The 14,514-nt window shown below is 50.4% G+C and overlaps 1 protein-coding gene and 1 long non-coding RNA gene across 9 annotated transcripts; one reads left to right on the top strand and one right to left on the bottom strand.

Moving 5' to 3' along the window:
* Positions 1-21: 21 nt before the first annotated feature.
* On the top strand, positions 22-14,427 carry CCDC51 (coiled-coil domain containing 51). 8 transcript variants are annotated; one of them, XM_054481789.1, is made up of 5 exons: positions 22-372; positions 5,781-5,966; positions 11,586-11,784; positions 12,730-12,894; positions 13,434-14,427. In XM_054481789.1, the coding sequence occupies exons 2-5, from the start codon at positions 5,794-5,796 to the stop codon at positions 14,190-14,192; spliced, it is 1,296 nt and encodes a 431-aa protein (XP_054337764.1). In that variant the 5' UTR covers positions 22-372; positions 5,781-5,793; the 3' UTR covers positions 14,193-14,427. The 8 variants fall into 8 exon arrangements, with proteins under 8 accessions (XP_054337764.1, XP_054337765.1, XP_063517269.1 ...); XM_054481790.2 differs by lacking the exon at positions 22-372 and adding an exon at positions 4,964-5,650; XM_063661199.1 differs by lacking the exon at positions 22-372 and having other exon boundaries at positions 5,864-5,966; positions 11,465-11,784.
* On the bottom strand, positions 2,458-6,703 carry LOC129033370 (uncharacterized). The gene is made up of 4 exons (XR_008501576.1): positions 6,331-6,703; positions 6,185-6,240; positions 6,015-6,102; positions 2,458-2,822 (listed from the first exon to the last, which is right to left on the bottom strand). It is a non-coding gene; the product is annotated as an uncharacterized LOC129033370 (long non-coding RNA).
* Positions 14,428-14,514: the final 87 nt, after the last annotated feature.

The following is a 14,514-nucleotide window of genomic DNA, read 5'->3' on the forward strand; positions in this document are numbered from 1 at the left end:
GGCAGGCGGAGGGCGCGGAGGAATGACGAACGTCCGAGCCCGCCACCACACCCGGCCCCGCCCGGTGTTCAGAGGTCCACGGGCGGGATTCGGCAAGTTTGCTGCAAGGACTTAGTGCGGCGCGACCCGTTACCGGAGAGGCGGGTCGGAGGCGCACCAGCTCCGCCGCGCGGGTGGCTTTGCGCTCCCTCCCTGGCACTCCGTGGAGGAGGGCCGCGCAGGAGCAGCTTGCCCTAACGTTCACGCGTGTTGCGTTTGAGTCGAGCCGGGCAGCATTCAGGGATGTGGTCTCCGTGACCTCGCTTTCCTTCTGCCGCCAGACCCACCTCCCACAAACCCCTAGGCTTTCTTGAGGAGAGTGGAATTTGTTGGGTGAGGAGTAGGAATAGAGCTGTCGTGTGCAGACATCTTCGGGTATAGTGAATGTTTCACATGTGTACATTTGAGGTAGGCCCAGGGAGGAGGAAAGTCCAAGGAGGAATGATGTTTGGAGCTGTTCTTGTGTGGGAGGGGGTGGGAGCTGCTCAGGCTGTTAACCTTCATTCCTCTGAGTGCTGGTGTCTTTTTTCCTAAGCCCTGGTTGTATAGAATAGGGCTCAGGAGGTCAAGGAAGTCCCCCTGTAAATGGCACCTGGGCTGTCCTACAGGTTGAGTCAAGTTAGCAGGATAGAGGGGTAGGAGGCTGGCACGAAAGACCAACACGAGAATTCTACATTGAAAGGGAGGCCACACAAAGGCCAGGTAAAAGTTACCTGTGGCGAACAGAGGTAAAGCTGCACAAAGGAGCAGCAATTTGAGGTGGGCTTGCGTGCCTGACAAATTTTATTGGGCAGCTGTGGTGTGCAGAACAGTTAGCCGCAATAGAGAATTTGATAATGGAGAGTAACAGGAGCAAGACTCTTTCAGCCTTACCTGCTCAGTGCCAAACTTCACCTTTGAGTGTCCTAGGAATGTTTGTGAAGGCATTAAATAAAGAGTAAATGAAAAAGAGTGCTATCAGGGCCTACAATGTCTAAGGAGTTTAAAGTTTTTTGGAGCAACTGGTAGTCTCCCTCAGATAGCTTCCCAAATGTTGCATGCTTAATTGCTGCAGGACTGTGGTCCTGGAAAGAGACAGGACTGTTCATTTATTTGTTAAAGAGGCATAGGTCCCACCAAGTAACTTGCTCTCAGGAACAGTGTGAATCACTGGTGCTCAGGTTTGTTTTAGCAGCATACGGCTGGGTGCCAGCTAGCAAGGCCCCATAGGGAATGCCTGGAGCCTACTGAAGGGTGCTACTGACTGTGCAACTTTCTGGAGAAGACCAACACAGGCTTCCCCCTGCCCCCTCTCCCACGTTAACATCTAGTACATTAATCATGAAAGTTTTCAATATTCTAAAACCTAGTTTTGATTTAGCAAAGTCTCATAATGGTTCCAGAGCTCTCTTTGAAAATTCATTCTCAGAGAAAGCTGAGCATTTTTAACATAGTTGTATTAAGGGCCTGGGAGGGAAATCCAAATACCAGTCTCCCAGGCTGGAGTGCAGTGGTGTGATCTTGGCTCACTGCAGCCTCGAACTCCTGGGCTCAAGTGATCCTCCCACCTCAGCCTCCCAAATGGCTGGGACTACAGAAGTGCACCACCACACCCAGCTAGGCGTTTTAAAACATATTTAGCATACATTATGGATGGTCTCTGTCTTTGCATTTAGTGAGGGGCAAGCAGTAGGTATGCCGGGGACTCCAGTTCTGGGCAGCAGGAGGTAGAGTGAGCCCCCATTTTGCCTCACCCCCAACCCCTTGCCTGGCACTGGCACCCCCTCCATCCACCAGCAAGTGGGCTGGGGCTTCCGGCAGCTGCTGCCCTGAACCTGTTTGATGCGCATGGGCACTTCACTGCCAGCAACTTGGAGGATCATATAATTTGCCCTGCCCTGCCTCTTCCACAGTAGAGAAGTTCCTTGACAACAGGAACTGTTCCCTGGTACATACCCCAGTGCCTGCATATAGCAGACGCCTTACATGAACAGATGAACAAGTCTCATCAAAACATACGGCAATTTGGATGTCACAACATAAAGATGGGTTTTATTTTAAAAGCGCAAATTCTGGTCAGGCACAGTGGCTCATGCCTGTAATCCCAGCACTTTGGGAGGCTGAAGCAGGCAGATCACTTGAGGTCAGGAGTTTGAGACCAGCCTGGCCAACATGGTGAAGCCCCCCTCTACTAAAAATACAAAACATTAGCCAGGCATGGTGGCGGGTGCCTGTAACCACAACTACTTGGGAGGCCAAAGCAGGAGAACAGTTTGAACCCGGGAGGTGGAGGTTGCATTGAGCAGAGATCATGCCACTGCACTCCAACCTGGGTGAGAGTGAGACTCCACCCCCTCCCCCACCAAAAAAAAGTGCAAATTCTTCCACTAACCTCATGTAAGGTATTGTCAGGTATACAACCACACAAGAACGCCATCCTTTCAAATCAGTTGGTTTAATTTCAAGTGATACAAAGTTTAGGGTAGAACAAGGATCAAAGAGCAGACTCTGGCAAGATTCTGAGCTGGTTTTACTTTTAAATTCACAGTTATGGTAGGAATGACTTAGTGAAAACAACTAAAGAGATGATGAGCCACTGTTAAGATTTTTTTTTTTTTTTTTTACAAAAGTTTATTCTTAAATGTACAACAGCTCCAAGACAACACTTAATTCCAGCTATACGTGGCAAAAGATGTTATGGCAGGGAATAGAGAGGTTTAAATACGGATGAAATAAAGGGTCACCATCTCCTCAGGTACAAGGAATAGCTTACTTTTTGCCAGATTTCTTAATTCCACCTGTGGCTGCAAAAGAAAAATAGTCACAATTAGGGAAAAATATAGTTCTTATGGTAGAAGCCCCATGGGCCTGCTGTGGACCTTAGTAAAGCCTGGCTTTTGTATTGGGCATTCACTTTAACACAAGCATGGTTAGCAGCTTCACTGATATTGTCTGTTCTAGGTAAAGGTAAAATGAGGATGAGACAGAGTACAAGCAGTGGCTGGCTGCGCACTGGTCTAGATCTACACTTCTGTATACTTCACAGATTGGCTTATTTAATCCTCATGCCATATCAACCCATTTTACAGAAAAATAAGTCCTTTTTTTTTTTTTTTTTGAGATGGAGTCTTGCTCTGTTGCCCAGGCTGGAGTGCAGTGGCATGATCTCAGCTCACTGCAACCTCCGCCTCCCGAGTTCAAGCAATTCTCCTGTCTCAGCCTCCCGAGCAGCTGGGACTACAAGCCCTGGCTAATTTTTGTATTTTTAGTAGAGACGGGGCTTCACCATATTGGTCAGGCTGGTCTCGAACTCCTAACCTCAGGTGATCTGCCCACCTCGGACTCCTAAAATGCTGGGATTACAGACGTGAGCCACCGACCCCAGGCCTTTTTTTTTTTTTTTTTTGAGATGGAGTCTTGCTTTGTCACCTAGGCTGGACTGCGGTGGTGCAATTTTGGCTCACTGCAGCCTCCGCCTCTCAGGTTCAAGCGATTCTTCATGCATCAGCCTTCCAAGTAGCTGGGACTAAAGGCGCATGCCACCATACCCGGCTAATTTTGGTATTTTTAGTAGAGATGGGGTTTCACCATGTTGGCCAGGCAGGTCTCGAACTCCAGACCTCAAGTGGCCACCCACCTCAGCCTCCCAAAGTGCTGGGATTACAGTCGTGAGCCACCATGCCCAGCCAAAAAAGAAGTCTTATTGTTAGGTGTTGTTCAAGGTATGTGACAAGCCAGAATTCCAACCTGAGTTGTCTGACTTCAAAGTCCACATTTCTTAACTGCCATGTTACACTACCTTCCGTATTATGATCCTGGCACCTGGTATACTCTTATCAATTTACAAATGACCACATATGTGGAACCCAGTAGGCGATTTAAGAAACAGCATAGGATTGGGTCAGGCACGGTGGTTCATGCCTGTAATCCCAGCACTTTGGGAGGCTGAGGCGGGTGGATCACGAGGTCAGGAGATTGAGACCATCCTGGCCAACATGGTGAAACCCTGTCTCTACTAAAAATACAAAAATTAGCCGGGCATGGTGGTATGCGCCTGTAATCCCAGCTACTCAGGAGGGTGAAGCAGGAGAAATCACTTGAACCCGGGAGGCGGAGGCTGCAGTGAGCCGAGATCGTGCCACTGCACTCCAGCCTGGGCGACGGAGTGAGACTCTATTAAAAAAAAAAAAAAAAAAGTGTAGGGTGACATAAGCCTAATACAGGAAAGAAGATCCAAAGGGGCCTGACAAAATAAACCTTAAAATAAAAATTAGATGATGCTCAATGAGAAACAACTAGCATAGAGTTACACTAAGGACTGGTCTTTTCCCTATACACAATTACAGATTAAAAGAGGGTGCAAGATACCTTTTTTTTTTGAGATAGGGTCTCACTCTATCTCCCAGGCTGGAATACAGTGGTGCGATCCCAGCTCACTGCAGCCTGAACTCCTGTGCTCAAATAATCCTCTTACCTTGAACTCCTGTGCTTAAGCGAGACTGCCTCAGCCTTTTAAATAGCTGGGATTACAGGAAATGGGCCACCACCACCACGCCCAGCTAATTTTAAAATTTTTCTGTAGACAGGGAATCCCTTTGATGCTGTGAACTCCTAGCCTTAAACAATCCTCCTGCTTAGGCCTCCCAAAGCACTAGGATTATGGTCGTCAGCCACTGTACCTGGCCCCTTACACCATTCTGAAAAGGAATCTCAAGAGCTAGAATCTCAGTGCTGGGTAGGTAAACAATAATGGATCAAACCCATTGGGAGAGAGAGGTCTTGGGAAGCCCTGGATGACACTCCCACCATCCTTGTTTCCATCGTGCCTAGCGTGGCTCACAGTGCTCAAATGGGGCATAAACAACCGTGGAGGAAATAATCACTAGTTGGATGAATGTAAACTAATGCTTATGATGCACATAAAATACTAGAACTGCTGGGCCTGAAAAATATTTTGAAATGTAATGAATTCCTCCTACATAAAAGATGTAAAAAAGGTGGAGGATTCAGTTAGAAAAGCATATGGAGCAACAACACACTGAAGAGCCTGGACTTTATCTTTTAGTCTAGGCATACCCAGAAGTAAAATGACTCAGAAAGCAAAAGCATATATTACAAATATAAGCAATACAAAAAAAAAAAAAAAGTTGGCCAGATGCTGTGGCTCACGCCTGTAATCCTAGCACTCTGGGAGGCAGACATGGGTGAATCACTTGAGGTCAGGAGTTCAAGACCAGCTTGGCCAACATGGTGAAACTCCGTCTCTACTATAAATACAAAAAAATCTGGCCAGGCGCGGTGGCTCACGCCTGCAATCCCAGCACTTTGGGAGGCCGAGGCGGGTGGATCACGAAGTCAGGAGTTCAAGACCAGACTGGCCAAGATGGTGAAACCCCATCTCTACTAAAAATACAAAAGTTAGCCCAACTCCGTCTCAAAAAAAAAAAAAAAAATTAGCCAGGCATGGTGGCAGGCGCCTGTAATCCCAGCTACTTGGGAGGCTGAGGCAGGAGAATCGCTTGAACCCGGAAGGTGGAGTGCAGTGAGCCGGGATCACGCCACTGCACTCCACCCTGGGAGACAGAGTGAGCCTCTGTCTCAAAAAAACAAAACAAAACAACTTCTAAGTCAAGTAAGGTTCAAACACTAGAAGGCAGTGAAATACGAATTTGGGGCAAAAGATTGCAGAAGACGAAAGACTTTGAGAAACAATATGAATCTGCGTCTGAGGTAAATACATTTCAATGTTTCCGTTTCTGCAGCTCTTCCTAAGGAATGGAAGCCCAGACTGCCTGGGAGGCAGGAGACCTCGTTTCCGGCTCCCGGCCCTTACTGCTGCTGCAAATCCGAGACTGGCTAGAGACCATCCGCTGCAGCGGACGTCGGAAAACGAGACCTCGCAGTTCAGGAGGCAGAAAAAAGACATGCCCGCGCCCTCATCCCAACAGGTGCTCATAGCGTTTGGCCGGTTTGAGCTCCATTTGGCCCCCACTTACCCAAGGGCCCTTTCCCCGCCGCCTTCGCTTTTAGCTCCTCGAGTTTCTTCTGCTCCTCTTTTTGTTTCTGCTTGAAAGCCTTATCTTCCTGGGGAGAGGCAGAGCGTGTTCAACTCAGGCCTGTCTCCCAGCGCCCCCGCACCCGCCCGTGCCTCCGCGCCCGCCCTCACCTCGTCCATCTCCTTGGCCTGCTTCTTGGGCTGTTTCAGTGGCTTCTTCTTGCCACCTGTGGGCGACACGAGCACCTTCGGCCTGTCCCTGCCGCCCGGTCCCCACCCCGCCGTCCCCGCAGTCCTCACCGTCCCGGAACACTTACCTTCGCGGCCGGACATGGCGCCTACCGCCCTTTCCCCAGACGCTGCCACCGGAAAGGGAGCGTCTGCCCCCACCCTCTGTCGTAGACAGCGAGGCGGCCCCGCTGATTGGCTCCTAGTCAGGAAGTTGAACTCTCGCTACCGGATGCGGCTCTCCAGGGGCGGGTACTAACAGGTCAGAGGTCAACTGAGTGGCAGACGCTCGGTCGGGCCGCGCCAGGTACGAGGAGCTAGGGTTGTCTTGCCAGGGCAGAATCCGGAACCGCAGGAGGGGTACTTAACCGGAAGGCCTACCAGGCCTGTGGCCGTGCGTGGGAAGAGCACTGCAGGTAGACAGCAGGGCATGTGCATGTGCAAAGAGCTTCAAGCTCGGCGCTTTCCTGCAACCAAGGAAAGCACAGCTTGGATGGAGGGAGATTAGGCGGGGAGATGGCAGAAGTGGACGGGAGTTATATCACGTGGTCCTATAGCTTTGGAAACCCCTGTAAGGAGTTTGTTTTATAACATAGTCAGGGGTGCAGCAGTTTGCGAATTCTGTTTATTCATCTATGAAAATGGTCAAAAAAATTTATTTTGGTGATGGCCATACAACTCTGTTAATATACTAAAACTACTGAATTGTACACATTGCGTGAATTATATGGTATGCAAGTTATATATCAATAAAGCTTTTTTCCCCCCCGAGATGTAGTCTTGCTCTTGTCGCCCAGGCTGGAGTGCAATGGCACGATCTTGGCTCACTGCAACCTCTGCTTCCAGGGTTCAAGCGATTCTCCTGCCTCAGCCTTCCCAGTAGCTGGGATTACAGTTGCCCGCCACCATGCCCGGAAAATTTTTGTATTTTTAGTAGAGACGGGGTTTCGCCATGTTGGCCAGGCTGGTCTCGAACTCCTGACCTCGTGATCCCCCCACCTCAGCCTCCCAAAGTGTTGGGATTACAGGCGTGAGCCACCGCACCTGGCCAAAGTTGTTATTTTTTTAAATAACAGTGCTAAGCGCTGGGATGCTACAGTGTCCAGAGATTAGGCAGATGAGTACATTTTTTGCTGGGTATGTACTATATGTAGGTACCAAGCTGACATTCTAGTGAGTGAGACAGACTATAACCAAAGCAAATAAATGGGATACATATTGCAGGTCATGTGATATATGCATGGAAAAAATAAAGCAGAGAAAGTGGGTCTGGAGTGCTAGGGTGGGAGTGGGATGGCCATATCTGATAGGGTGCATGGGGAAGACCTCCCAAGGGGCTACTATTTGAGCAGGACTTGAAGAGGGTGAGGGAGCAAGCAGCACAGATAGCAGCTGTTGTGAAGGCCCTGAGCTGGGGACAACTTGGTGCGTTCCAGCAACTTCAAGAAGGTCCGTGTGCTTGGAGTGGAGTGAGGAAAGGGAGACTAGTGGGAGATGAGGTCAGACAGAAATGAGAGCCAGTGGGTAGGTTCCCTGTAGGCCATGGAAAAGACAGGCTTTTACCTTGAGAGAAGTGGGGAACCATTATAGGGGTTGAGCAGAGAGACAATGGTCCCACCTGTGTTTGGAAAGGAACACTGACTGCTCGGCTGACAGTAAATTGCAGGGGCTGGACTAGAAGCAGGGTGACATCTGTCAGGAGGCTCTTGGGATAATCCAGGCTAGAGATGTGATGTAGGTCATTGGGACCATTTGGTAGCAGTGGCAGAGGTAAGAGGAGGAGGGATCCTGGATTTGGAAAGCCAGTGGCATTTGCTGATAGATGGATGTGAGGTGGGAGAGAAATGAGGAATCGGCTGATGCGAGGTTGTTGGTCTGAATATTTGAACTTGGTATTGCTGTCATCCATGATGGAGAAGGCTATGGGAAAAACAGGTTTGGGAGGGGAAGATGATATCCCCATTAGATTTTCAGGCAGAGATACAGGTTGGGAAGTTTGATACATGAGCCTAGAACCCTGGGGAGAGAGATCTGGGCTGGAGGAGTCAAGAGTATAGTTTTGTTTTTTTTAAAAAACAACAACTTTATTGACATATAATTTGCATACCATACAATTCAGGCAATGTGTACAATTCAATGGTTTTATTATATTCACAGAGTGGTATGGCCATCACCAAAATAATTTTTTTAGACCATTTTCATAGATGATTTTTAAAACCACAGGACTGGATAAGAGAGGAGTCTGAGTGCCGAGTGCTGGGGTGCTACATTTTCCAGAGGTTAGGCAGATGAGTGGGGACTGGAAACCGAGTGAAAAACAGCATGTGAAGGAGGAGCAGGTGAAGGCCAGATCAGAGGGAGCTGGATGGAATCAGAGAAGAGGAACAGAAACAGTGAATTCAGGCAGTCTGTCAAGGAGTTTGGTTATAAACGAAACCAGAGAAATGGGGCAGTTGCTGGTGGGGGTGTCAGATCAATTACTGAGCAATGTCTCAGGAGGAGAGAGGATTTGGGACCTGGGGCACAGGTTGGTTTTCCCTAGAAGCATGGGTTTTTTATCCTGAGGATCAAGAGAGGAGGTGGAAATGGGGCAGTTACTGGTGGTTGGGAAGGTATGGTGGGAGTTTGTGGAAGTTCTTTTCCAACTTTTTGTTATTTTCTTGATGGAAAATGAAGCAAGCAGACCATCAGCTGGAAGTGAAGATGAGGAACAGATGATAGAGGCTTGAGGAAGGGGCAGTTGGTAGGAGACAGCCATCTACATAGAATGGGAGAACGGATCTGAAGGGGCAGGATTCCGAACTTGACCCTCAGGGCCCTGCTTCACCTATCCAGCCTCTCCATCCACTCTTCTCTGCTTTTGCTTTCCAGTTGCACTGACTGCCTTTCAGGTTTTGGGCGACCTCAAGCACTTTCCACCTTTTCTCTTTGCCAGGAACATTCTTCCCCTTGCTGGTTGGGGGGCCTGTGAAACATCTAAGTGGTGACATCCTGGGGGCTGAGAAACGGGGCCCAGGGTTGGGGGCTGGTGGGATGGTGGAGAGGCTGAGGGGAGGGACTGCAGTAGAGAAACAACTCCAGTTGCCACATTCCCTTATGAAGTCTCTGTTGTCACCCAGCTTATGTTCTAGTGAGAGAACAGGCAACACATAAGGAAATGTATCCATCAGGAGAAAAATAGAGAAGGTAGCTGGGGAGGGAGTGGTCAAGGAAGCCTTACTGAGAGGTGATATTTGGGCAAAGATGAAGATGTCGGGGTGAGCCGAATAGACTTGTGGAGGAAGAGTCATCCAGCAGGGCACAGACCAGCACGGTGGCTGGAGCAGAGTATGGCAGTAGAAGGAAGAGGATGAGGGCTGAGAGGTCTCAGGGTTTCTTGGTCACCGCCAGGTGAAATGGGAGCTGTTGGGGGATTTTGATCAGGGATGTAATCTGATTTTTGTGTTACAGAGCCTTGTGCTGCCATGTGCAGAACATGGGGGTGGGGAGGGCAGGGGAGAAAGCCGAGATTGCATAGGAGACAGTAGCTGTCATCTCTGCCAGGAATGGGTGACCTTCCTGGGGTCTAAAAGTGGGCAGCTAGTAGAGGAGGTGCTGGGAAAGGAGGCTGAAAAGATTGGAGGAAGCCAAGAGGGGCAGTGATGTTGGGAAGAGAAGGTGTTGAAAGTGGTGCCAGCCATGGTGGACACTGCATGCTTTGCCTGATGAAGGATACACCTGCAGGGGTGTTATGGGGTCCCAGCCTGTGTGTCGTGGGTGCTGGCCTTGAGGCCTGGGAGTCTGACTGGGCTGCTGGGGCCTGGATGGTATGCACCCTCATGGGCATGGAACCCAGCCTCATGAAGGGGGCCCAGGGGTTTGGGTGTGGCACCAGCTTGGGATCACTGTCACAGTGAAGTTCCCTTCTGCGGCTCTCAGCTCAGGCCGACTTTGCCCAGAAGACATGTTTCTGCCCAACCAGCTGTGTTTTCAAAGCCGCTGAGCTTCTCCAAAGACAGTTCTTAGCACAGCATGATGGAGAGGAGGCTAGGGTGCTGTGGGGAGCCTCTGTCTCACATCACCTTCCATCAGGAAGCCCCTTTCTATTCTGTATCTGGAGCTCCTTCAGTTCCTTCCTGTCTGCAGCTCCCTCTGCTTTTCTCTCTGTGGCCTGGTCTGTTGGCCACCAGGTGTCGCTCTCATAGCCAGGATCAGTGCTTAGGGACTTTGAGGTGTGGTTTGGCCAGAGGAGGGTGCTGTTGGCTCAGCTTTTTCTGGGAAAATGGGTCACCTGGCCACCTCTTTGGAGTCCTCAGAGTCATTGGCACTCTTGGGCTCAGGTGAGGCCTGATTCTGGATAACAGGAGACTCCCTGCTGTTCAGGTAATGAGAAGCAGGCCCAAACATCAAAGCAAGACGGAAAAGGGAAAGATGAGAGAAACCTAACCCGTTGAGCAATGGCAGGTTGGAGAGGAAAGAGAAAGCTTATGGAAGTCGAGAAGTGTGAGACTGAGAGTTGGTAGCCTGGAAAGTCTGGGGGCGGAGTTGTATGGCGTGAACCTAAGAAAAGTCTTCTGTGGCAAAAACAGTTTTGTTTTGTTTTTTTGCCCCTGGAATTGTCTTAGAGGAGAGCTGAGAGTTTTCTGTCTTGGGTCACAAATGGCCTGTGTCCTTAGGTCCTTGCACAGAATTGAAACTCTGCTTCCCTTGTGCTGAGGCAGTCCTTGGAGAGTCTGGGGAGTTGGTTTTGAGGCTGTTTTACAGAAATGATCCTGGATCTTAGTCTTCCTGAATTCCCCTGAGTTCCACAACATTGCAGGGAGTATTTATGCGTCTTTGTGGGGCTTTGTCAGCATGTGTACAAGTCTGGTTTCAAAACTGTCTTTGACATCAGAAACCTGGGAACCAGGATTCTCATTCAAGTCACAGCAGAGAGACCTGGAGGATGTAGGGAAGTGGGTAGCAGGGAAGGGTCCGCTTTGTGTGGCATGGTGGCAGGCACTGGAAGGTATGGTATCCTAGAGGCTCTTCCCAAACTGTGTTCCATTGTCCAAGAGCACCCAGAGGAGAGCCTGACCATCCCCTTGCCACAGGGGCCACAGTCTCTGGGCCCAACAGGGTGGTGCTCAGTTTAGATGATTTGAGTGGGGATTAGTCTGTTCAGAACTGTCCCTAGGCCTTGAAACTGACTTATGTCCAGCCTTTCTCAGCTGTGAGCTGACCTGTCTGGCATCCCCCTCACAGATCTCAGGATGATGGGGCGCAGCCCTGGGTTTGCCATGCAGCACATCGTGGGTGTGCCTCACGTACTGGTTCGGAGGGGCCTCCTTGGAAGGGACCTCTTCATGACCAGGACTCTCTGCAGCCCAGGCCCAAGCCAGCCCGGAGAGAAAAGACCTGAGGAGGTGGCCCTCGGGCTGCACCACCGCCTCCCAGCACTGGGAAGAGCCCTGGGGCACAGCATTCAGCAACGAGCGACCTCCACAGCCAAGACTTGGTGGGACAGATATGAAGAGTTTGTTGGACTCAATGAGGTTCGAGAGGCCCAGGGAAAGGTGACAGAGGTGAGGAGGGGAGCTAGGGTGGCTGGCCCTGCCCTCTGACTTGGGAAATGTGCCAAACCAGTCACGTGGTGCTGGGTAGCCACATCCAGACTTGTGTTTGGCCTCATTTCTCACATGGAAACCTGGGCTTGATGCTTCTGGGGTGAAGGTCTCCATGTAACTGTGCTACCTACTTTCCTTGAAAACAGTTACTGTGTACCAATAAGTCCCTGGCCACTAACATCCACTTTGTGAGGCCAGCAAATACTTCCTTTGTGGACCATTTGGGGATCGATGGTGAGAGTTACCTGGGGCTTGCTGCGGTACTGTTACTGTGTGTAATTACAACATCTTTTGTGAAGGTAGAGGGCACTGGGAAATGTCACAGTGTGAAGTGGAAAGAGCTGGTTGTGGTTGTCAAGTCCTTTGTGGTGGCAGAAATGCATTCTGTCATCTCTGTTCCCACTCCTGCTTAGGCATGTAGTAATGTAGCGTGGTGGGAACAACCTGGGGTTCAGCTGGGACTTTGAGACAAACAGTGCCATCTCTTTCCTTGGAGATTGTGAGCTTGGCTGAGCTGGTGTTTCCGGGTCTATAAACTGGAGGCCACAGCAGTGCCTTTCATGGCATTGTTATGAGGCATAAATAAGGCAACACACGGGAAACAGCCTGCCAACACAGGTTTGATGGACACAAATTGTGTGCATTGTTAGCTGTTTTCAAGTTTTTTCAGGGGCATGTTATTTCTGCTTAAATGGCTAAATCTCGTGATTCTGATGGGTGTGGCCCAAGGCTGCACTTTGAGCACCACTGGGTGAGCCAGGATTAGTGTCTAAGGAATTCCGTTTCCACCCTTTGCAGCTCAGACCCCAGTGACCTCTTCTGGGAATGCCTCGCTGGGAATGCAGCTGAGCCTGTGTGGGTGTGGAGAGAAGGTGCAGATGGCCTCTGGTTTTCTCTTTGCAGGCTGAGAAAGTGTTCATGGTGGCTCGAGGGCTTGTCCGAGAGGCTCGGGAGGACTTGGAAGTTCACCAGGCCAAGCTGAAGGAGGTGAGGGACCGCTTGGACCGTGTCTCCAGGGAGGACAATGAGTACTTGGAACTGGCTACTCTCGAGCACAGGATGCTGCAGGTAGGCACCTCAGGAGGCAGCCCTTTCACACCTGGACAGTGACCCTAGCCTGGCAGATCATGGAGGGGCTGGGTGGGAACCCTGACTGGTCTGTAGTCAGAGGCCTGGTACAGAGGTGAGCCAGAAGCTCCTATGGATGGACAGAACCCCAAGCTTCCAGAGCCTATCCATATACTTTCTTCTGGAGTACTGGGGCCAACTCTTCAGGGCAGCGTAGCCTGGGACTCAGAATGCCGAGGAAGGAGAACTATGGAGGGGCTGGCCTAGGGAGTGCTGGACACTTCCCTTTGTGTAGACATAAGTGCACCTCTGGTCAAACCCAGGACTGCTCAGGTGGGACGATCATGCAACTCACTTTGATCACTCCCAATTCCTTTGCCTTCTGACCCAGCCAGGTTGGTGCTACCTTCATTCATTCAGCATGGGTCTATGGAACATGTACTCTGCCAGGCACAAGGTAGTGAGCCATCTGCTGGTGGCTATAGCTGCAGGGCCACCTTGTGCCCATGTAATCCAATAACATGGCTTTGTTTCTGCAGGAGGAGAAGAGGCTTCGCACAGCCTATCTGCGTGCGGAAGACTCTGAGCGCGAGAAGTTCTCCCTCCTCTCTGCAGCGGTGCGGGAAAGTCATGAGAAGGAGCGCGCAAGGGCTGAGAGGACCAAGAACTGGTCCCTCATTGGCTCAGTCCTGGGGGCCCTGATTGGTGTGGCTGGCTCCACCTATGTGAACCGTGTGCGACTACAGGAGCTGAAGGCTTTACTCCTGGAGGCGCAGAAGGGGCCTGTGAGTCTCCAGGAGGCCATTCGAGAACAGGCGTCTAGCTACTTCCGCCAGCAGAGGGACCTCCACAATCTCATGGTGGACTTGAGGGGCCTGGTACATGCTGCTGGGCCAGGGCAGGACTCTGGGTCACAGGCAGGTATTCCCCTGACCAGAGACAGAGATGTAGATGTCCTTTCAGCTGCCTTGAAAGAGCAGCTTAGTCATTCCAGGCAAGTCCATTCATGTCTAGAAGGCTTACGAGAGCAGCTTGATGGCCTAGAAAAGACTTGTAGCCAAATGGCTGGGGTGGTTCAGCTTGTAAAGGCTGCAGCACACCCAGGCGTGGTGGAACCAGCAGATGGGGCTATGCCCAGCTCCTTGCTGGAGCAGGGGAGCATGATCTCGGCACTGTCAGACACGGAGCAGAGACTAGAAGCCCAAGTCAACAGGAACACCATCTGTAGCACCCTGGTCACCTGTGTGACATTTGTGGCCACACTGCCTGTGCTCTACATGCTATTCAAAGCCAGCTAACCCCTGGCCCCTCCTCCAGAGGGTCTGAGGCAATAGCTGTGAATGTGGATTTAAGTAGAGAATCGTAGCAATAAAGCGAGACTTTGGGGGCGTGTACAACCGCAATCTGAAGGAGCAGCATCTGTGTGGCTTACCAGCAGGCACGCTTCACTTTGTAGACAAGGTTCATTTACATTGATTATCAAAACTTTGTGCTAATGTCCAATTAAAATATCCTGAGTTTTATTATTTAAAACAATCAGACTGAGTTTTTTTCATTAAGAATCAAGATCCAAGACTTGAAGGTTGGGCCTGGAGTTTGGGTAGTCACCCCTTTAGTTCC

This window comes from Pongo pygmaeus, chromosome 2 (assembly GCF_028885625.2).
Source record: "Pongo pygmaeus isolate AG05252 chromosome 2, NHGRI_mPonPyg2-v2.0_pri, whole genome shotgun sequence".
Lineage (NCBI taxonomy): Eukaryota > Metazoa > Chordata > Mammalia > Primates > Hominidae > Pongo > Pongo pygmaeus.